Source organism: Rhagoletis pomonella, unplaced genomic scaffold, assembly GCF_013731165.1.
Source record: "Rhagoletis pomonella isolate Grant_MI unplaced genomic scaffold, Rhpom_1.0 Rhpom_scaffold_00203, whole genome shotgun sequence".
NCBI classification, from domain to species: Eukaryota; Metazoa; Arthropoda; class Insecta; order Diptera; family Tephritidae; genus Rhagoletis; species Rhagoletis pomonella.
This window is the reverse complement of record NW_023458757.1, coordinates 85,074-109,037: the sequence shown is the minus strand read 5'-3', so window position 1 is coordinate 109,037 and position 23,964 is coordinate 85,074. Positions and strand designations below refer to the sequence as shown.

Sequence of the window (23,964 nt, the reverse complement as noted above, 5' to 3'; positions counted from 1 at the left end):
AGTGAAAGGAGTTATTCAAACTCTAATGAAAATTACTAACAATTTGTACTAATTTACTTCGGTTTTAAGTTAATTTTATTTAAAGAAATGGCGTGACGTCCATTTCCGCTGTAGCATGGCATATATTTAGGCGCAATATTTAACTGCTTCCGGCGGGGCGACATCTGGAGTATTCTAATTCCTAGAACGAGGTTCATATCTAGACTAGGTTGATATTTAGAATTTGCCACAAATAGCTTTCCTACACTATCGCCGGCAGTTTTATCAATTTTATAGTGGTTTTACGTTCTTTGGCAAATTACGCTCTGTTAGCCATAAATCTTACTATTTTTTGACCGCCTTTGAATCAAGACCCCTGGACCATATGGGAAATTCATTTATATATTAAATTGCATTGTCATCGTGATTGGAACTATGCTGAAAATTTCAAGTCTCTAACTTGTCGGGAAATCAGTTTAAAATCGATTGGAAATTTCCGCGATTTGCGCGGGATGACCAAGTTAAATAAAAGCTTATAAAAAGCGGAAAACATGACCTTTTATACTTAACTACCTTAGTTTTGCTAAAAATCTGATTATTTTAAGCGTACAAAGCAGCCATTATGGATCCGCCATTTTGAATTTTGAAATTATGCGGTGAAATTTAAAACCAGCAACCAAAATAAAGACGAATACACAAGGTTTAATTACAATTGTACCATGCTTCGACTTTTGGCCAGCTTTTTCGAAAAATTGGCCATTGTGCGATGTGCTGATAAAAAATATGAATTTTTACTTTTGTGCACGCGTCGTAACCTTTTAAAGAAGTTGTGTTTTTAACTATCTTCTAATGAGAGCACATAAGCCTGCCACGTCTAGATCGAATCTTTTAATGCTCCAGAACTCTATAAAAGTTGTCCGAAAATAATTTTAGGTACGCACCAGCCACAGTATACCTTAAAAACGGCGAGTGTCAGAATTTAAAAAAAGGAGTCACGGCAGTTTGACTCTTCATAACTTCTTCGATTCTCCTCTCCAAATACTACAAGTTAATTAATTGCATTTACATACATAATCTACACAACACATGTAACCTGATTTTTGTTAATAAACCAGCGAAAATTATGTTTCCGAATAAAAACTGGCGAGTCATGCGAAAGTTCGAACTAATGGAGAATAGCCCATATATATGCGTTATAACAAAATTTATCACCAAAACAAACGTAATCTTTTTTCTTATTTATGGGCGGCCGACATCGGCGATGTTCGGACGTCTGATATTTGAATGAGAAGCAATTTCTTTGATTTTTGCGTTCCTGAATGACAGCGGAAATTTTTTTATTGATTGCATTCATTCGCTTTAAGTGAATGTAAAGTAAATTTGGAATATTTTCGATCAAGATAAATCTCATAAATGAATGAAAAGGAATAATCATAAATGATAATCTCCGAACCGTGACTACTTAGTATACCTACAATTGTATATTTCAAAGGGGACCAGAATTTTTTAACATTCCAGGAGACCAAATTCTCCTGAAACTCAATTTTTTTTTTATATTTTAATACATAAACACAAGTCAAACAAGTTAATAGGACACTGCGTCGCATAATTATAAGACCGCCACATATTAAAAAGTTTTGACTATTTACTTATAATAATTTAATTTCTATTGTATAACTTGAAGAAGAAATTACTTTTGTTCTTCGTCTTTCGTCAAAATTCGATTATAATTTTGTATCAACGCTATACCTCGTTCAGCAATATCATTAAAAAATTTAATACTTGTAATTGTCTCTAGGACATTTTTTTAGAGAATTTAATGCCCTACAAGAATATGCCTAGAAAAAACGTGTATCCCTTTTATAACTTTTTTTAATGGTTCAAATTTTATAAAATTTTTAACGAAAACAAATTTTTTTTACATGTTATTTACATAGAAAATTTCAAATGCCCACCGACACCTTTTAAAAATTAAATAAAAATGTTTCCAAATGGGAGAATTTCATTCACATTAAATATGTCACTTTAAGGCCATAAATTCGATAGATTGGTTATGTTGGATCACCCTACTATGTATATACAAGAATTACTCGTTTACAGTAATAATAATAAGTGGCAAGTTGCCCGGAAAACACCATCCAAAAAAATCTGGATCCGCCGCTGGGCCTGTGTTATTATTGATTATGCATTTGGATGTGAAATAGCACATTTTCTAATATTTTTTAAGCATATTTGCGCTCCAATGCAACGAACATACTTGTTTTAAATAAGCCATCTTACAAATACTTTTATCAAAATAAAAATTCCTCACACACAAATATTTCCACTGATAAAACTTATATATATCTAGAAAACAAAATGACATATGGGTATTTCCATACGTCGCATGCGTGATAGTCGTACGTTTCAATGTGATACAAACAAGGAATACCATTTGTTTTCTTTAACTTTTTTGGGCCATTGTATAGCACATATTTAGCTCTATATTTAACCGAAAAATTAAAACAATCGAACTGCTTGGTCCTGAAATATAAGCATTTAAAGATGAATGGAAGTAGATCTTTTCTTTTCTTACAAAATCGCAAAACTCTGCGAATTGTAGATGGCTATTTTCACGAAACTTATTTTAGTATGATTTGGAGCAATTCTAGTTGTTTCTAAAGTTTTTTGAATTAATGCAACTTGTTTCAATTTTCTTTTACAACCCCAAGTGTGAAACGTCACGTGACGTAGCGTCATGTGACATAAATTTTCGTCGTAATATTTTTATTAATATTGCTTTTAAATGAATTTTTAGCGAAAATAAAACATGTATTTTATGTAGAATATACTTTATGTTTTGACTTCAACGCCAATTCAGGGTGAATTTGTTGGAAATCTATGACTTATTATGTTTCAACTACGTACGCCAAATTCGAACCAAATCGGACCATAAATACGGTTTTTCGAAATATCTCAACCTTGGCGCCACCTAGGAAGACCATTTTACGCAAAGATGGTTCTACTTACATAGCCAGTATATATTTTAAAAAGCAGACAAATTGGCCCGCAAATACGTTAGATATAAGACTTTTATTTTTTTTTGTCGTGGTGTACCTTCCGATGGAACCACCCATATGGTAGGCAATAATTTTCGCCTGTGAAGATGCGACGTTAGCTAGTCTTTCAGCGTTGTAAGGGGTAATACGGCTTTCCTACGGCACACACAGGACAAAAATTACGATTTAGGTGGACAAAAATAATTAACTAATAAAATTGATTTGGGGCGTGGGAAATTAAATTATATGATGGTTTTAAGCTATTTATGCAAAAATAACAGCATTAATAAAAATATAAATTTACCGAACCCTGCGAAAAATAGTTTTATCCATTTTGTTCTGAAACATGATATTAACATTTCGATATTTACTTGAATTAAATAATAGTAACAGAAAAATATTGTACAGGTTGACCGTGAACAACATGGGGGTTTCGTAGCAAATAAAAAATTTGGATATTCATCGTTTCGCTTTGTATTTTTATATTTTTTATTTGCCAATCAGCTGATGCGAATATATTATTTGGTAGCTGTAAACAAAATACAGTTACTCTTAAAGTGCTTCAGCGGTTCAAATTTTTTTTTTCTAAACAAATAAAAAAATATTTTTATAAAAATCAAATGAGGGTACTCCAGGTACTTTTTTATCATAATTACTGTTACACGTAAACTAATGGAAAAATAGAAACTTACTTGTAAAAAGTCCTTCCTTATTATTGTTAGATTTATTTATATAATGTAATTTCTATTAAGTAAACTTCAAGTCGAAATACATTACAGCCTAGAATACAACGATGGTAAAGTTTATTCAAGGCTAGTTCTTCAACTTAAAAACTTTGTACTCGGGATCAATTGGAAACAAATTTTCCACCATAAATTGCCAAAAATTAAAGGGTAAGTCCTAGCATCTACAGCCCAAGCTCTTTCATTTGACACCTCATTTTCGAAAATCGAACGAACGGTGCAGATTTGATGACATGGACAAAAAATGCCTTTGGGTGTTATATATATCAACGGTGGGCAAACGCGGCTCTTTGAGCCAAATGCGACTCTTTGCTCAGAAAAGTGCGGCTCTTTTTACTTTCTATTTGCTTAGAACATTTTGGCTCTTTTTACTTTTTAAAATAAATATCTCTTTGCTAGACATTATTTTTCTTACCCGGAATTCGAGAATGAAAATTAGCTTTCTGACTTAATGTTCTTCACCGATTTGATGAAACCGGGGCTGCCAGATGTTTAGAGTATAAAATCCGCACACAGACAAAAAGTGGTGGGTGAAAAATGCGTAAGCTCAAATTTGTTTGCCGAGAAAAAAAAAAATCGTTTGTACTGAGGTGAACACACGAATCGGACTTTTAATAACATCAAATAAAGCAGCACATATTTCCACTAGTCCTATTTATTGATTGCTTCACAGACAAGTTTATTATTTTTCTGACTAGAACTTTTTAACAAGCAGTGTGTTCTTAGTTTATGTACATGCAACAAAAGTTTTCAGGTAGGTTTTCGACCCTACAGAGTAACAATATAATGTTTGAAGCGATGGTTAAATTGGGAATAAAGAAAATTTAGATTTTGCGAAACAAAAATTCCCAAGAATCGAAGTCTACCACTAGATTGTTATACATAATTTTAAAGGCCTATAAATCTTCTCATATTTGATTTTTAAAATCGGGTGAAAAATAGTCAAGCTTTTAATAGATAAGTAGTCTCTCATAGACAAAAATCGTACCTTTACGGCGGTGTAAATTTGAATCCGTTATGTCAATCCGTTTTATTTTAATCGGCAGTTGAATTACAGATTTTGAAAACACGGTTAAAATTAATTATTTCTTGCTATTCAGTTATTTCGTAATTAAAGAAATTTTTTCATTTGAAAAATTTTTTGATATAAAATAATTCGGTGGATTTCGTTGTTAAAAGCACCGTATTTTAATATAAGTTTTATAATCATGTCACCATTGGAAATGGAGAAAATTGCTTTCGAACACAGACCGTCTACAGACCGGCTTGCCGACATATAAAAATCCAGTTTGCATTTTTGACCGTCTGCAGACGCGATTGCCGGTTCGTAGGTCAACATTGTGTAAGAGAAAGCTGAAAATATGTGTAAGTATATCGGCGAGCCCGTCTCCAGACGGAAAAAGTTACTGTCACAGATCGAAATGGACATCATTTTTGGATTTCTCGTGCTAAATAAATTCACCCATTCCTGAATTTTTCAACTCATAAAAAAATTGGCCTACTAGAGGGTTAAGAAAAGCGGAGAAGAATTGGTGTTTTTGCAATGAAAAGTAGATAAGACTCTGGAAATGCAACATATGTAAAGATTTGCACTGCTTGAATTCAGGCAATATCTGCTGTTGAAAACAGCTGCGTGCCGTATATTTTCAATTTTTGGTACAACGTATAACTCTGAGTCTTTGCAAACACTCTACACTGAAATTCGTTAAGTCAAAGTACCTGTTGGATCACCCTAATAGCATTAATAGCAAATATTAAAAAACACTAATTTCATGAGTTAATAACCACCCGTAATGTACTTATAAACTAAAACACACTCATTGTAAACACACATATGTATACACATGTACACACGCCTAACGTTAAGAATCAACGTCTCATTGCACTCATTCTCAGTCTCACTTAATATTTTAGTTATGCATACATAAATTGAATTCTAATAAAACACAGCATATCGATCTCTCATTTGGAACGGGTCGCTTTTTATTGTCTTCGCTTTGGTACGTTGGATTTTGCTGACAGTTGCTAACACATAGGGCTGGTTTCTCCAACTCAACTTAACTTAGTTAAGCCAATTTTCTTGACTAAGTCAAGAATAAGCTGTGTAAAACGTAGGCTAACTTTTGACTTAAGTCCAAAAAGTGGCTAAACTAAGTTAAGTTGAGTTGGAGAAACCAGCCCATGGTGTCGCTAGTTTTCCACATCACATACGGACAAGCATATCTTTGCTCATTGCTGTTACAATTTATTCGCTGGCCAACATTTGCACACCCCCACTTCCTAAGTTTCGTGCTGGCAAAGAAAAATATCTTTGTATTAACATTTTGACGCCCAACGTGGGGCCCGTGTGCAATTTCATCGTGCAAATTTACTACTTCGATCCGAATTACCACAACGCATCCACATCTCATAATATTTTCGCAAAACCAAACATAGCCCGCAAGGTTTCAGTTCATCCGCCGCAATTGTGCTGTAAATTTCCCGCGGATCCCGTTGATCAAAAACACAATTTCGCTGCTGCACCGCATAGGTAGAGACATATGTACATATTTGCTGATCCATATACAAAAACATACATATGTAAGTAGAACATCTGAACATTCGAACCATTTGCTCACTGGAAATCGTACGTATACATAAAATCATTGCCTTTGTCACTGCCAACCTTTTTTTTCTTTGCGTCTGCATTCACGTTCGCTGCTGCTGCTCTGCACTCATTGCATTGCACCTTTGACGACCACTGCGCTGCTTGCGTATACACCCACCCACGTCCAAGCTAACGTTGCTCTGCTTTTCGTCCCGCTATCTTCGCTTGTTTTGCTGCCTACGTCATTGGTTGACTAGCAGAATTCGTCCTCTTCGCTTACATTAGCATAACCCAGCAGATAACTTTACAATCACTCAGGTCGTATACCACGTCGCAGGTCACCATGTCACTAGACGAATGCAAACGCAAGCGCTCCAATATTAAACGTAATATTTCACGTATAAAATCTATTGTAGAGTCGATTCGAGAAACGGAGGACAAACCGCCGCACGCCGAGCTTCAATGTCGCTTAGGAATTTTGGAGTCCTACTTCAAACAAGCACTTTCAGTACAAGCTGACATCGAGGATTTGGATCCATCCGACAATGGTCGAGCCGACTTAGAGGACAGCTACGTAGCTGTAAAGCTCAGCATACAAGCACCACTTGGGGAGGATGGAAATACCACGGTGAACTACACTGAGACGGCTGCGTCAGCACCTGTGGTACCGACTTCACATCTACCAAGATTGTCGCTGCCTACATTCAGTGGAGACTACGCTGAGTATAAAAATTTTATAACGTCCTTCACTCAAATAAAAGCACGTGAGTCTAGACTATCGAATATAGAGCGGTTTAACTACCTTTTGTCCTGCTTGAAAGGCTCAGCTTTAGAAACTGTCAAGGCCTTTCAAGTAACTAGCGAGAATTACCCAAACGCGTTGGATAGACTCAAAGAACGATTCGATAATCCGACTTTGATATTTTTAGAAGGAATCGCTTCGCGTTTTACGCTCCAACCAGCTGAAAAATCGAACGCTCAGTAGTTGAGAAGTCTCGTAGACAAAGCATCCGCCATCTTTAGCTCGCTGGAGTCACTGGGCACAGGCTCTGATATTGCGCAAGCCATGTTGATCTACATCGTCATGGGCAAATGTGACCAGCAGACTCACAACAAATGGAATGAGTCCCTGGACTACAAATCGCTCCCAACTTGGTCTAAATGTACTCAAGTTTTAGATCGCCACTGTCAATTTTTACACTCATCTGATTCGTCAGTGAAACGCAAGTCGGAATCTGGCAAGCACAATCGTGCGACGAACCACAATCAACAATCATCATTTGCTGTAACCAATTCTAATTGTGTATTCTGTTCCAGCTCCAAGCATTAACTTACTGGTTGCCCTAAATTTAAGGAGATGACTTCAAATCAGCGCTTCGACACCACGAAAAAGTATGACCTTTGTATCAACTGCCTAAGTAATGGACATAGAATGGCTCAGTGTCCAGCAAAGCATCGATGTCGCACTTGCAACAAAGGCCATCACACGATGCTACATCATGGCAATTCATCTCAAGCCACTTCGGCGACACAGCAACCAGCGTTCACAACGCAGACTTATTCACTGGCGCATTCGTCGCAAGCTGCAACACATTCGCATATGGGAACGCCGGAATGCGGGCAAGTGATATTGGCAACGGCTATGGTTATCGTCAAGGATGCAACAAACTAGGCAGGGCTTTGCTAGACTCGTGCTCGCAAGTGAATTTCATCACGCATGACTTCGCCCAAAAACTTCGCCTTAGTCGCGAAAAACATCACGTTGGTATACGTAGCATTGGAAATTCGCTGACGAACCTAAAGGCACGCACAACTACGACTGTCAAGTCGCGGACTTCGGACTTCAGTCTGTCTCTACAATTCGGCATTATAACGAATGTCGCCTGCCAACCGGATGCTGAAATCGATACGTCGACGTGGAACCTTCCACGCAACACAACTTTGGCAGACGAGGAGTTCTTTAACCCTCGTCGTATCGATCTGCTCCTTGGAACAGAGGCATTTTTCGAAGCACTTGCAGTTGGTCAAATCCGGCTGGGAGCCAGTTTACCAACGCTGCAAAAAACGTTATTCGGCTGGATCGTTTCTGGCAGATATCAGCAACCACGTCAAGCGGATGCATCTACTTGCCTGATGTCATGTGAAGATTGTATCGATAAAAATATACAACATCTATGGGACCTCGAAACTATCACAACAGCAGTAAAACCCGTTCATCCTGAACACAGCATTTGCGAAGACCACTTTTTAGCTACCACGCATCAGGATGAAACAAGACGCATAATCGTAAGTCTGCCATTCAAGGACAACCCGACTTGTCTGGGAAACTCCTTCGAAATCGCTCGTCGCCGATTCATTTCGATCGAGAGACGTCTTTTAAAATCGCCTGACATCCGTTCGCAATATATTTCATTTATGGCCGAATACGAAAACCTCGGTCATATGTCCGTTGTGGCAAACCAAAATTTAGATGAGCCTCATTTTTACATACCTCATCATTGTGTCCTATAGCCGAACAGCGAATCAACAAAACTTCGTGTCGTGTTCGACGCCTCATGTAGGACGACATCGCACAAATCATTAAAAGATCTACTTTTAGTTGGACCAACAATTCAACAAGAGCTGTACATATTGTTGCTACGATTTCGCTTGTTTCGATACGCTATAACTGCAGACGTCACCAAGATGTACAGGCAAGTACTTTTGAACAATAATGATCGTAAATACCACTATATTCTTTGGCGAGCTTCTCCAGATCTGGAACTCCGCACATATCAACTAAATACCATCACATACGGAACGGCCTCGGCTCCATATCGTGCAGTGCGAAGCCTTCACTATTTAGCAGACAAGTGCATGGATGAGTTGCCAGTTGGTGCCTCGGTTGTGAAGTCGTCTTTCTATGTGGATGATATGCTTTGTGGAGCTGACAGCATTGATGCCTTGCGTACGGTAAAAAGCCAAGTTAGTGCAGTTCTCGAGAGAGGTAGCTTTCCATTGTCGAAATGGCACTCCAACCACGTAGACTTCAGGGAATGCCAAACATCAAAAGAGCTCAACTTCACAGAAGATTTAGTAACACTTGGTATCACATGGGATCAACTGGAAGATGTGTTCCTGTTTACATTTGCACCAAAGGAAATTCATACTGCGGTCACAAAACGCACGATCCTTTCGATCGCCTCATCACTCTTCGACCCGCTCGGATTGCTTGCACCTCTTCTGATCACATCCAAAATCGTACTCCAAGAACTGTGGCTTTTAAAGCTCGATTGGGACGAGTCCGTGCCACAAAACCTGCAACACGCTTGGAGCAAATGTCTCTCGGTTCGCTATCAACGCTCGCGGTGCCTCGTTATTGTCAACAGCCAAACGCATGCAATCTCCAAATTCACGGCTTTTGCGACGCATCGATTCGAGCATATGGTTGTTCTTTGTACTTGCGCACTGAAGGCACAGATGGAAATATTGCTGTTCACTTGCTGACATCGAAGTCACGATTGGCTCCTGTCAAAAAACAATCGCTTCCGAAACTCGAGCTTTGCGGAACGCATCTTCTTGCACAGTTGTACAATAAGGTAAAAACCATTTTCTCAGACAAACCCATTTCAGCATACTCTTGGACCGATTCGCAACTAGTGCTTCATTGGCTGCAACAGCACTCGGTCTCATTGTCAACGTTTGTAGGCAACAGGGTCTCCGACATACAGGAGCTGACAGCAAACGGATATTGGAGATTCGTACCGACTCAACAAAATCCCGCAGACTTGGTATCTCGTGGTTGTACTTCCACTGACTTGAAAGCATCGAACTGGTTTTCAGGCCCATGGTTTCTACGTGAAGACAAGTCGTCGTGGCCCGCCAAAAAGAGCAAACTTGACGTCGATATTAACGTAATAAACGCAGAAAAGAGAAAAAGCTTGTTTGCTGTTGTTGCAGAAACGAACTACATCCTGGATACTATTGAAAAAATCAGCTCATATATGCGCTGTCTACGACTCATTGCTCGGATGTTCAGGTTCAGTGACACATGCAGAAAAATTTCCAGATCAACGACTTTTTTGCCCACACCTCAGGAACCGCGACGTGCGTTACACTCTATCGTTTGGAATATTCAGCAACAACATTTCGTCGACGACTTCCATTTGCTAAGAAAAAATCTGCCACTAAAGAGCAACTTAAAATTTCTTACACCATTTTTAGACAACTCAAGCGGTTTCGAACTTATTAAGGTTGGTGGTCGCTTGGAGTATGCAGATCTGCCGGACTCTCAAAAGCATCCAGTCTTATTGCCCAGCAACTCGCAATTTGTGGCAAAACACCTTCGTCATTTACACCTGCAAAATTACCATGCAGGTCCTAAGGCATTAGTAGCTTTAATTCGCCTCGAATTCTGGATAGTTAACGCCAGGGATGTCGCTCGTCGTATTGTGCGCTCGTGTGTACATTGTGTCCGTTACAGACCAAAGCTGTTGCAGCAGGTCATGGGACCGCTACCGGCTGCTCGCCTCGCACCTGCCCGTCCATTTGAACTCTGCGGGGTCGACTTTTGTGGACCCATCAACACATACTTGAGCATTCGTGGAAAGCCACCGAACAAGTCGTATCTGGCTGTTTTCGTTTGCTTGCTGACCAAAGCAGTTCATATTGAGGTAGTCTCAGATTTGTCCACGAAGGCTTTTTAAATTCACTTAAACGCATGGGTAGTCGTCGGAAAATGCCTTGCGATATATTTTGCCATAATGCTACGAATTTTGTCGGAGCAGCCAATCACCTTAAAGAGCTTAAGCAATTTCTGTTTAATCCTGAGACACAAAATGAAATTTTCAAATTTTGTTCATCAGACTTTATCAATTTTCATTTTATTCCTCCCAGGGCACCTCACTTCGGCGGCCTCTGGGAAGCCGCTGTAAAGAGCGCAAAGGGTCTTCTTAATCGCAGACTGGCAAACACTAAACTAACATTTGAAGAGCTGAGCACCGTCGCTGCTGAAATAGAAGCAATACTCAACTCCCGTCCACTTTCGCCACTGTCGTCAGACCCAAATGATTTCGGAGCTCTGACTGCTGGACATTTTTTGGTTGGTGATTCACTACGAGGCCTACCTGAGCGTTCCCTGGAACATAAAAATATCTCCAGTCTAGATCATTTTGAGATGATCACCTCAATTAAACAACGCTTTTGGCGTCGCTGGTCTGCAGACTACGTTAACGAACTGCGCGCACGGGTCAAATGGGCGACACCTACACTAAACCTCAAAGTTGGAGCCCTAGTAATAATTCATGACGACAACCTACCACCACAGCGCTGGAAACTTGGTCGCATCGAATCCACCGTGCTTGAGAGAGATGGTAAAGTTCGCGTTGTGCACCTTCGCACTGCTAATGGACATTGTTGCCGCCCGATACACAAATTAGCCCTCCTACCTGTATCTTGAAAGATGGTTCTTTCAACGGGGCCGGGATCTTGGATCACCCTAATAGCATTAATAGCAAATATTAAAAAACACTCATTTCATGAGTTAATAACCACCCGTAATGTACTTATAAACTAAAACACACTCATTGTGAACACACATATGTATACAAATGCACACACACCTAACGTTAAGAATCAACGTCTCATTGCACTCATTCTCAGTCTCACTTAATATTTTAGTTATGCATACATAAATTGAATTCTAATAAAACACAGCATATCGATCTCTCATTTGGAACGGGTCGCTTTTTATTGTCTTCGCTTTGGTACGTTGGATTTTGCTGACAGTTGCTAAGCTAGTTTTCCGCATCACATACGGACAAGCATATCTTTGCTCATTGCTGTTACAATTTATTCGCTGGCCAACATTTGCACACCCCCACTTCCTAAGTTTCGTGCTGGCAAAGAAAAATATCTTTGTATCAACAGTACCGTTCACAATTGATGAACCAACATTTAACTGAAGTGTTACGAACGGCTTTAACTGACCTAAAACCAGATTTTGAAAATTCGGCCAGTGATCTTTTGAATTTTCTTTAATATCTATCTTACGTGTATTAGAATAATAATAAAGTCAATGTTTTTAATTGCTAATAATAATTTTATTTAAAAATAAAATTTTTGTTTTTGTTGTTTTTTGTGGCTCTTTGTAGAATTTAGAATTTACATTTGGCTCTTTTCGGCCTCGCCCTTGCACAGCCCAGATATATATAGTTTTTTTTTTGTAATTTTTCTTACTTCTTTTTCGCTCTGTAACTTTTTAAAGAACAAATAAAAAAGTGGTGTACATATATTGTACAATGGAGCGCATACGTAGTTGGCTAAATTTTGCAATTGCAGACGATGTGCTGATAAAAAAAATATGCATTTTTACTTTTGTGCACGCGCCGTAACCTTTTAAAGAATTTGTTTTTTTAACTATCTTCTAATGAGATCACATAAGCCTGCCACGTCTACATCGAATCTTTTAATGCTCCAGAACTCTGTAGAAGTTGTCCGATAATAATTTTAGGCACGCACCAGCTACAGTATATTTTAAAAACAGCGAGTGTCAGAATTTAAAAAAAGGAGTCACGCCATTTTGATTCTTCCTAACTCCTTTTATATTGCAAGCAAATACTTCTAACGGGCTGCATTCGATTCTTCTCTCCAAATACTACAAGTTAATTAATTGATTTTACATTCATAATCTACACAACACATGTAACCTGATTTTTGTTAATAAACCAGCGAAAATTATGTTTCCGAATAAAAACTGGCGACGCATGCGAAAGTTCGAGCTAATGCCCATATGTATGCTTTATAACCAAATTCATCACCAAAACAAACGCGAAAAATCCCATGCAACGCCGTTGAAAATTTTTCGCGATAACCTGTTGTGATCTTTTTTCCTATTTATGGGCGGCCGACATCGGCGATGTTCGGACTTCTCATATTGCAATGAGAAGCAATTTCTTTGATTTTTGTGTTCCCAAATGACAGCGGAAATTTTTTTATTGATTGCATTCCAAATATGAGCCATAATAATTTGTTGGGATTTTTCTTTCGCTTTAAGTGAATGTAAAGTAAATTTGAAATATTATCGATCAAGATAAATGTCATAAATGAATGAAAAGGAATAATCACAAATGATAATATCCGAACCGTGACTACTTAGTATACCTACAATGGTATACACCAGAGATGGGCAAATTGGCTCCCAGGAGCCTTTTGCACTGAGGAGCCGGCTTGGCTCATTTAGGTTGCAAACAGAGTGGAAGCGAAGCCGAAGACGAAGATGAAGACGAATCCGAAGACGCATTGCTTGCGTTGCGGGCAAGCTGGCGAGTGTACATAGTGGAAGATAAATGATATGAAGCTTTGTTTCTAAATAAAACCCTTTTTTTAGATTAAATCAAAAGAAAATAAAGAAAAAACAGCAATTCATGAAATAATTTGTATAGGACAGCTTTTGGAGAATTTCGCCACTTGTATTATGTGTTACGGCAAGACGGACAGACATTTTTCGAATATACAAGAATGCCAATTAATACGTTTGATTACATTTTGCCCGAAAATTTAGCCAATTTCTTAAAAAACGCGTTTTTTCACATTTGCAAACAGTAAAATAAATTGTAAACAACTCATCACAGCAAGCGATTCGTCTTTGAAAACAGTACCGCACTGTTTCAAGCTGACCGCTTGCGCAACATCTTCATCTTCGTCTCCGTCTTTGCTTGCACTGTGATCACTTTCATATGTTTACTACTGCACTGTTTTTCGTCTTCGGCTTCATCTTCATCTTCGTCTTCGGCTTCGCTTCCACTCTGTTTGCAACCTTAGGAGCTTGATGAGGGGGGCATCAAGAGCCAGCATGAAGGGGGAAGAAGAGCGTAATAAAACAGATTGTACTCCGACTCTCATTACTAATGCAAACATTAAAAGAGAATGAGAACATATGCATACATGTACATTTGTGGTCGCCAAAAGTTGAACTGTGACTATGTTGGTGAGAACAAGAAAACTGCTCCGCATGTGCAACCTAGTAGGAAACTACGAGAACTAGAACAAAATTTTTAAACTATCGGGCTTCAATAAAATCATATAATAAATACATATATTTAACATATATACATATGGGCATAGATCATTTACTAGAAAAGTGTCATAATCCAAAAAAAATAAAAAATCGTGTTAAGAATGAACGTTACCTCTTTCCTATGATGTGTAAAAGTTTCAAACCTGTAACAATTATCAGTAACTCACTAGAAAAAAATATGTATTAGTTTTTACCATGGGAGTAGATATATGCAAATTAAAAACTTTAAAGCCGTTTTTCTCGAGTTTTTAGTTCTTTGAGTTAAGATAGTATTGAAGTCAATGAGCGATAGGTATGGTATGTACATACATAAAAACTTAAACTAAAAATTTAAAAATTCATTTGGATGCAACCACGTCAAATCATTGCCTGCCACCAAAAGCATTTTCAAGCAAAGTATGTATGTACATACTTATTTTTCGCAAGGCATTTTTGAATTCAAGTAACAAAGCAGAACAGCTATGCGCGAGGTTAATTCGTTGCTGTCTCGCCAACTCTGAGCACAAGTGTGCTTCCCACCAGCTTTGCCACAGACACATGTTTTTTCCTACCTAAATTTCCTACCATAACCAACCAAAACCTACCAAACATTTTTTTCAGTATTAATTATTTTTTCAATGTCAAATTTATTAAAAACATAGCTAACATAATATTTGGTAAAACTAAAACACAGCTAGTACAATAAAACCAAATTAGCTGAGTATAACGATTTATTTTACTGTACATACATACATATCATCATTAGATACGAATAAAGACGCGAGCTCAAAAGTTGACAGCGAAAAAAGACACGTAAAAAAAATTCGGCGAAGAAGAACTCTTAACATAGGCGAGGACAAAGAAAGACGCGTTAACCTCTTTGACGGGGAGAAAGACGAAGAAGACTTATTTTCGCGGTCAACATTACCTTGTTTGTATGGCACCTAAAACGGTTTCATATATACTCGTGTCAATGTATCACGCTTGTGTTACAAGCGTTTATACATACCGAAATTAGTGTGTTCAATGAACACACTTTCAAAACGCGTGAAAAATCAGCTGTTTTTCAATTTAAAAGCAGCATTCATAAGAAAAAGATGGAATACAATACACACAAGTTTTTATTTTATTATTTAATGGAGCGGATGCGGAGAAAACGAAAAGTTATTTTTCAAACATTTTTTAACTACCACCACCAAGTGTTGCAGAACTCGTACCATGAAAAAAGCTCATTGAAATGTATCGCATCGTTCCAAAGCGACTTGCCAGAAATATTCTTTCGAGTAAACGTTCCCCGATTTCGCAGCATTCATCGTCGAGTGCGACTTGATAGTTACCTGTGGTTTCTACAACAATCAGGAAACGAAAACTTTTATTATGAGCTATTCCGCATGAGCAAAGATTCTTTTAACATGCTTTGTAAAAAATTGTCGCCTTATCTAACTTGTCCAGAGGTATTTGTGACACCACCTTTGACAATTTCACACCAAGTCGCGCTATGCTTGTTTAAAATCGCTTCATGTGCAGAGTACCGTGTTGTTGGGGATGTGTTTGGGGTGCATAAAAGTACGGTACACAAGTACTTTTACCTCGTAATTAAAGCAATACTGCAGCTTCGAGCGGAGTACTTTTATTTTCCAAAGCTAGAGGAGGCCAAAACAATCGCTATTGCCTTTCAAAAAATAACCAATATACCTAATATCATTGGTGCAATTGATGTTAATCAAAAACTTCCAATGAGCGAAAAATCCGATATTGAACAAAATAATTTAATTTTCAGGAACACACATCCCGATTTTGCCCCCCAGCGATGGCTATCAAGACTATCTAAATAGAAAAGGATGGCCATCGATAGTGATGCAAGCAGTAGTTGGTAATAATTACATGTAAGCTTAATCCACCAAAATAATAAAATAAACTGCAGTGACATTAAAACCAATGTATTTTTCAAGATTCCGTGATGTGAGTATAAAATTTCCAGGAAGCACCCATGACGCTACTGTCTTTAGGGAGTCTGGACTTTACAAGTACTCGTCGCAAATGATACCAAATTACTACACTGACGTCAATGGAATGCAAACGCCCATTATGCTGATTGGTGATCCTGCCTACCCATTGCTTCCATGGCTTATGAATCCTTACACTGGCCATCTGGAGCCCGAAGAAGAATCATTTAACTGCTATATTAGTTCTGGGCGAATAGTTGTGGAAAACGCATTCGGTAGACTAAAAGGTCGTTGGCGATGCCTCTCAAACATAATGGATGTTGATCCAGGATTTATTCCTTTTGTTGCTTTGGCGTGTTCAATATTACACAACTTTGTCGAAACAGAAAAACAGCGCTTTTTGGACTCTTGGTGCACGGACATGCAGAATCAAATCGAATTTCCCCAACCACAAGATGCAGTTTCCAATGAAATCATTAGGGAGGAAAATAGTGATCCGAAACACATGCGCGATAATATTAAAAACTTTTTAAAAGATAATTTTCCAGTGCGAAAATCTCATATTTAAATAAAACCAAATAACACAAGTTTACAGAAATAGAAAATTGTCCGTCCATGAAATTTGTATATGAATTATGATTAGGAGCTATTAACTACATACATACTACTAACAAATGCAGTTAATACTACTAATAATACTGCTAATACTAATACTGATAATAATGATAATACCAATAATACTAATAATATTAATAATAATACTTATAATAATAATAATACTAATACTACTAATACCACTACTAAATGTAAGGGCTAAGCTCAGGACCTTACCGGGGTCACACAGGGCGGATCGTGAACGGCCTACTCCGGTAGGTTAGCTGCGAATAACCAATAAGCAGTCCCAGACCAAGAGCGGCAGGAGACGAGGGCCTGATTTAAAAGATCAGAAATGCTTAATAAATCTCCTGTGTCCGGGCGAACAGATGCCGCCTCCCATAAAGCATCCCAGGATTGAGACCAGTTAGATCCTGTTCATGGCATACTGGAGCATGTATACGATTAGTTCGATATTGGGCTGGCGAGAGCAGTATTCCGCCACTTTAGTATATGAGGGTGACACCTCACAGAAATGGCTGGTGGGCTAATGCTGCAATCGCCTCCGTCTCGTTAAAACCCTGGCAGGTCTTCAAGTACGTTCAATACACGTCGCCATTTAGTTGGCCGCACAGGTCCAGTTGAGATTTACTCCTGGTTTCGCGCTGTCTTGGCTCTGAACACAATATCCCATAAGGACTTGTGTCAACCCTCGCGATGGGGAACTTCGGGACACTTAAAGTGACTGTGCTACGTGTGGTGATAGCGGCTTGAAGCGGAGACCCAATAGAACTGACATGATTAAACAAATAACAAAAACAAATGTAATAGGTTTAGATGCTCCCGAGGAAGAATGCAGCGCATTTAGAAAGAGCAGTAGAGTTGTGCGCTCCCCGCCACAAACTCCTCTGCAGGCAAAAGCCGGCACCACGAGCACGGATAAAGCCGTCGACGTGGTGCAGAAGGGTACACCTTTGCAAACGGCAGCCGGGATGGTGGTTATCAAACGCCAGCTGCTGCAAACAGGGAGAGCCTAAATATACTAAGCTACCTCCGAGAGCAGCGCCGGAAGGGGTCTACCCTTTTCGAGCTGCAGAAAACTGGCCCTGGCTCGCAAAAGAGAGCTCGAACTCGATCCGACTCCCCTACAGGCGAGCCGGAAAAGAAAAAAAATACTACTAATAATAATAATAATAATAGTAGTAAAATTATTATTATTAATAATCCTAATAACAATAATGGTAATAATAATAATAATGCACAGAAAACCGTACCAGCTAATCAATGGAAAATGGTTGGAAAAAGCAGAAAGCCTAAGCCAGGGCCAGCGCCAGGTGAGCCCTTGGTCAATAACGGCGAGGCGACCAGCCGCAAAAAAGAGAAGAGGGTGAGAAAAAAGAAGAGTCTCGCCAAACTAATCATTGCTAACCCCAACCATCGCGCAGAGAGCAGCGGTGTCGGACGCTGCTACGTCTGGGTTAAAATGGCGCAAATCGCTCTGGTGAGCTGCTACCTGTCTCCAAACGACACAGTCCCTGTCTTCAGGGAAAAACTCGAAGACCTTGTAGTCGAATTGCGCGATATAACTGGCCACATAATTGTTGCTGGAGATTTCAACGCAAGAGGCATGGAATTGGGTATGCCCCAAACAAACACCAGGGGAAGACTGGTCCTTGAAATGGCAGCCCGCATTGGCCTGACCGTCCTCAACACCGGAACGACCCTTACATATCGGAAGCCGGGTTTTGGATACTCTATCCCTGACATAACCCTGGTCTCAGAAAGCCTTCTCCGAAGGGCTGACGGATGGAGATTGATGGAAGACCTGAGTCGTAGCGACCACAACTACATCACCTTCCATGTCACTGACATAACGCGAGGGCAAACACGTAGTATCCCTCGCAGGAAACCAGGATGGAACCCGTCTAGGGTCGATGTTCGCAAGTTCCATACGTCACTCCTAGCAGATTCCCAAGGTATTTCACCGACAAGGGGAGATATCCACAACGGGGAGTCTTGTACTAAGCTGGTCGAAGAAACTATGCGCTGCATTCACCGGGCATGCAAAGCCTCAATGCCACAGAGGAGAGCATGGTCAGGTAAAAAGCACGTATATTGGTGGGATTACCGAATTGCTGAGCTGCGAAGGGCCTGCCATAGCATGCGGAGACTCGCAATGCGCGCTCGTGGCAAACCTGAGGCGCTGACCAGAGCAGCAGCCTACAAAAGCACTAAGAAAGCACTTGGGGCCGAGATACAGAAGAGTATACGGAACTGCTGGAAAGCGCCATGTGACGAAGTGGATCGCGATCCCTGGCGCCAGGGATACAAAATAGTGATGAAAAAGTTTCATACATCATCGCAAGCGATGGATAAGGCTCGAGTTAAGAATATAGTGGATGCGCTATTTCCCACACATCCACTAAGAGCCGATACAGTGTTCGTCGAGGAGCAAGCTGAGGCACCACTGTTTTCGACAGACGAGCTGAAGCTAGCCCTGCGAAGCATGAAAGCCGGCAAGGCTCCAGGCCCAGATGGCATACCAGCGGAGGCAATCAGGTTAGCAGCGAAAACGAGCCCTGATCTCCTGCTTAACATGCACAACAGCTGCCTTAGGGCCCGAGTCTTCCCAAGCCAATGGAAGATGGCGAGACTGGTCCTTATACCCGAGGGCAAAGGGGACCCAAACTCTCCTTCATCCTTCCGGCCACTCTGCATGCTAGACAGAGCAGGCAAAATGATGGAGAGTCTGCTCAAAATACGCTTGACGTCATCCATAGAAAGCGAGGGAGGCCTTTCACCCCGACAACATGGCTTCAGGAAGGGACACTCAACTATAGGAGCAATTGGCGAAGTAGTCGAGGCGGTACATAAGGCCGCAAAAGCCTGCCACCAGGCGCGGCCAATAGTGCTGCTAGTCACACTGGACGTCAAGAACGCCTTCAACTCGGCAAGATGGGACGATATGCTGGAGGCTTTGGAACGGTCATTCAAGGTTCCAACATACTTGCTTGATATGATCCGGGACTACCTCAGAGACCGTTGGCTTTTGTACGACACAACACAAGGTCAGAAAAAGAGACGTATAACCGGCGGAGCGGCACAGGGGTCTGTACTTGGCCCGGACCTCTGGAACGCCACGTATGACAGTCTGTTGCGCACGGAAATGCCGGAGAGTGCCTTCCTTGTCGCCTTCGCGGACGACGCGGCCGCCGTCATAACAGCAGGAAATGTCCAGCTAGCACAGCTCGAGCTAAACCAGGTCATGCGCAACGTCAGTGGATGGACGAGCGATCACGTCTGCAATTGGCTACAGCCAAAGCGGAGATCGTGCTCCTGACCAGAAAACGGATCCCAACAATTATAAATATGATGGTCGGACCTCAACTCGTGACGACTTGTAGGTCTACAAAATACCTAGGGGTGAAGCTTGACAGCAAACTCACATTCTGGGAACACATCCATGGAGTATGTGAAAAAGCTGCGCAGAGCACGGTGGCTCTAAGCCGGCTGATGGCAAACGTGGGCGGCCCGAAGCCATGCCGCAGGAAGCTTCTGATGACAGCGGTCCAATCGGTACTCCTGTACGGGGCAGAAATATGGGCTGACGCATTGAAAGTCAAAAAATACCTAATTCAAATGTCTTCGGTCCAGCGTAGAGGGGCACTACGCATTGCTTCTGCATACCGTACAGTATCCGCGGACGCGGTTCTAGTTATTTCTGGCGTCATGCCAATTGAGCTACTTGCTTATGAGCGAAAAGAGATTTACAATCTCAGTGCCGAGATAGGTCAAGTAGCTGCCGCGGCAAGGGCGCGCGAGCAACTGATCCAGCAGTGGCAACAAAACTGGAACGCGAGCACAAAAGGTCGATGGACGCACTCTCTGATAGCCGACCTTCAAACATGGCTGAACAGACCACATGGGGAAGTCGATTTCTACCTGACGCAATTCCTCACCGGTCATGGTTACTTCGGAGAATATCTTCATAGAATGGGAAGGGTGGACTCCCCGTTCTGTCACTACTGTGGAAACGTCGCAGATAACGTGTACCACACATTCTTCACCTGCGAACACTTCTTGATTTCGCGCAGAATGTTGGAAGAAAGACACGGAGACATAACTCCGAACAACATAGTTGGGGTAATGATCTCCAGCGCAGAAAAGTGGGAAGCAGTGGCGAGATACGTGAAATTCGTACTCCGCTGCAAACGAGGGGACGATTTCTACTGAGGACACCCGAATGATACACCCCTACAAAAGAGCAGCCCCAAGGCTCTAACAGCGCGCTCCTGCATCTGAAGACATGCAGAATTACGGTGCCAGATGCGGGATTCTTGCGCGGGCGGTAGGAGTTTGGGTTTTAGTGGGTAGCCCAACACGCTTCGGTGGGAGTCCCACACTCGGGGAAGGTAGTATAGAGACTAGCGCCCCCGCCCAGTGCATAAAGCATTTCCCTCTCCTACGAACAAAAAATAAATAAAAAATACCACTACTAATACATACTACTAATTAACTACATACATATATTTTGGTAAAAAAATTTAAGTAAAATAAAAGTAAAAATGCGATTTTTGTGTGGGGTGGAGGGGACTAGGCGTGGCGCTCAAAACACCGATATTTTTTTTTTTAATAAAGTGTAGACTCTTGTCTACAAGTGTGTGTGAAAGATTTTCATTCGGGTCACGCGTTTGGTACCAACAACCCAAAATCGTTGTACAAATAATTGGTACGGTTTAATTAAAAATTAAAAAATAAAAACTCGTCAAAACGTCATGCCTCTATTTCATCGCTTATCCCCGGCGCCGAAAATTGTAAGCCCTTGCTTAGAGTTTCTTATGCACAGTTGAATATTAACGACCATGCACATATTGTTTTTTTTTTTAATATAAAGGATTGCTACTGTTACTATTATCCTCAATTTACTTTTTTTACAGTACAGCAAACCATTTGTAATTTAAAAATTTCTTGTATTTTATTGAATTTAAAAGTGTAATTATTAAATTTGAGTGTACATAAAATTAAGCAGACTCATCTTTGGTCTTTGAGGATCCTTTAGGCAATGGTACACAAATAACACTGGATGATGGAGACTCCCTATAGAAATGTGTTGGTGCCTGGAAGACGTACGGCTGCATTGGTTGCATTGCGCTTAGAAATTCTTGCAGCATTTAAGCATTCTCCTCTCGATCTTTTTCTAGAATCTTTTCCATTGTTTTCATATTTTTTTCCAAAATTTCCTCTTGCTTTTTGCTTTGTATATCTATCAATTTTTCATCCTGCTCCTTCATGGTCTCAAGTAATTTCTTCTGTGATTCTTTCCAGTCTTTTGTAAAAGATTCAACCACTTTTTGGTAAGTCTGCTGCTGTGAAAAAACCCAATTATTGAGTATATACATAATTTAGCTTGTCGTCATCTACAAACTTACTTACTCGTTTGAAACTACGCAAGTTATTATTGCTGGCAGAAACTTCCACTTCAGTCAATTCGTCCTGAGACCAATTACTTGATTTTTCTTTTTCAGTATATTCAGTGCTTTCACCAAATTCAGTGAGAACGTCCATATTTTCAATATCAATTTCAGCAACGTCTACTCCTTCTGCCTCCAACACTGGACGATGTCCCAAGATCTGGTCCAGCAACTCAAAGTGCTCTTAGCTCCGCTTTTATTATTGTTTCGTTTTGCTTGTTGCGAATTTGCACGTCGCTTTTTACAACATTTTTATTTTTCAACTCATTTGCAATGTCTTGAAATATACTCTTGTTGCGTTTAGTTTTTTATCGATTAGTTGCATTATATGCTTTTCATTTATAATATGCAACATTTCTCGAATTTCCCGATCACTCCAAGTATCCCGGTTTTTGATTATTTCCATTTTCCAATCTATTTTATTATACTTTTGGCAAACCGAAAAGTTACGCGCTGTTGAAAGTAAACAAATTTCACTTTTTGACCAGAGCTGCCTACTTAATTTTTTAAAACCAAATAGTTGCGGTAGTTTTAGTAATGCGCAAAATACACCACACGAATATTTGCGCAAATACAAATTAGTACAAATAAGATTGTTATTCGATTCCTATTTGTACTAATTGGTATTTGCGCAAATATTTGTGTGTGGTCTATTTTGTGCATAAAACGAAATCATTTGCTTTTGCTTACAGCCAAGAATGATAGAATACAAGATTGCGCCGATCAGAGAGGATTTTTGAGAATAACTTTTGTGTGACGTCACACTGGTGCAATTGCGAGAGAGAAATGCCAAAACGTGAGCAAGAATGGAAGAAGAAGAAAAAATGTTGCAAGGATAACGTAAACAAGTTGCACCAGTGTGACGTCATGCAAACAACGATTCTGTCAAATTCGTTAAGAGAGGAATAGCGGTCCGAGATCGGCGCAACCTTTGTATTCTCTCAATCGTGGCCAGGCATGGGCAGAGAACGAGCACACGCTCAAAGAGCGTAAACATCGCGTGTACGTATACAAGCAAGAGCGTAACGATGAGAACGCGGCAGCATGCAAAATTAATTAGGCACACTAACACATTCTCACTTCTAACGAACGATTGTTTGTGGTAGTGCCCACCTCTGATCGTGGCTTACAGCGCAGTTCAAGGCGTACTTAACAAGGTGGTGTTGGCCGTATATAAGTAAAAAATTACACTAACAAATTATACGCTGATGTCCATACTCTCATTGGTATGAGTTACAACAAACACATCATTTTGATGTAATGGCCTCCACGGCGAAAAACTCAGCTGTCTCCCCAACACCACCTTGTTTAATACACCTTGGCGCAGTTGGTTTGATATACCAGAGAACGTATATTTATAGAGAAGGTCCAAGAACGAATCAGCGTGGAAACTGTCAAATACCAACAAAACAGGCGAAGCGCATTTTAAGAGCGGCCAGCCAGAGACAATCGAATTTTAACAGAGCCCAGCCAGAGGAAAAATAAATTTAACAGAAATTGTCTCATCAAAGCAAATGCATGTTTTTCTTGTTAGACAGCGAAATGCTGACGGCTTTTTACGTTTTTACAAC

The 23,964-nt window shown here is 40.1% G+C and overlaps 3 protein-coding genes across 3 annotated transcripts; all 3 read left to right on the top strand.

The window, feature by feature from the left end:
* Positions 1-6,690: 6,690 nt before the first annotated feature.
* Positions 6,691-7,332, top strand: LOC118750311. Its single transcript, XM_036485030.1, has one exon. The coding sequence runs from the start codon at positions 6,691-6,693 to the stop codon at positions 7,330-7,332; it is 642 nt and encodes a 213-aa protein (XP_036340923.1).
* A 473-nt stretch (positions 7,333-7,805) lies between these two features.
* Positions 7,806-8,858, top strand: LOC118750310. Its single transcript, XM_036485029.1, has one exon. It carries the CDS (start codon positions 7,806-7,808, stop codon positions 8,856-8,858), a length of 1,053 nt encoding a protein of 350 aa, XP_036340922.1.
* LOC118750312 lies at positions 8,650-12,334 on the top strand. Its single transcript, XM_036485031.1, has 2 exons — positions 8,650-9,925; positions 11,223-12,334. Exons 1-2 carry the CDS (start codon positions 9,353-9,355, stop codon positions 11,280-11,282), a joined length of 633 nt encoding a protein of 210 aa, XP_036340924.1. The 5' UTR covers positions 8,650-9,352; the 3' UTR covers positions 11,283-12,334.
* The last annotated feature ends 11,630 nt before the right edge of the window (positions 12,335-23,964 follow it).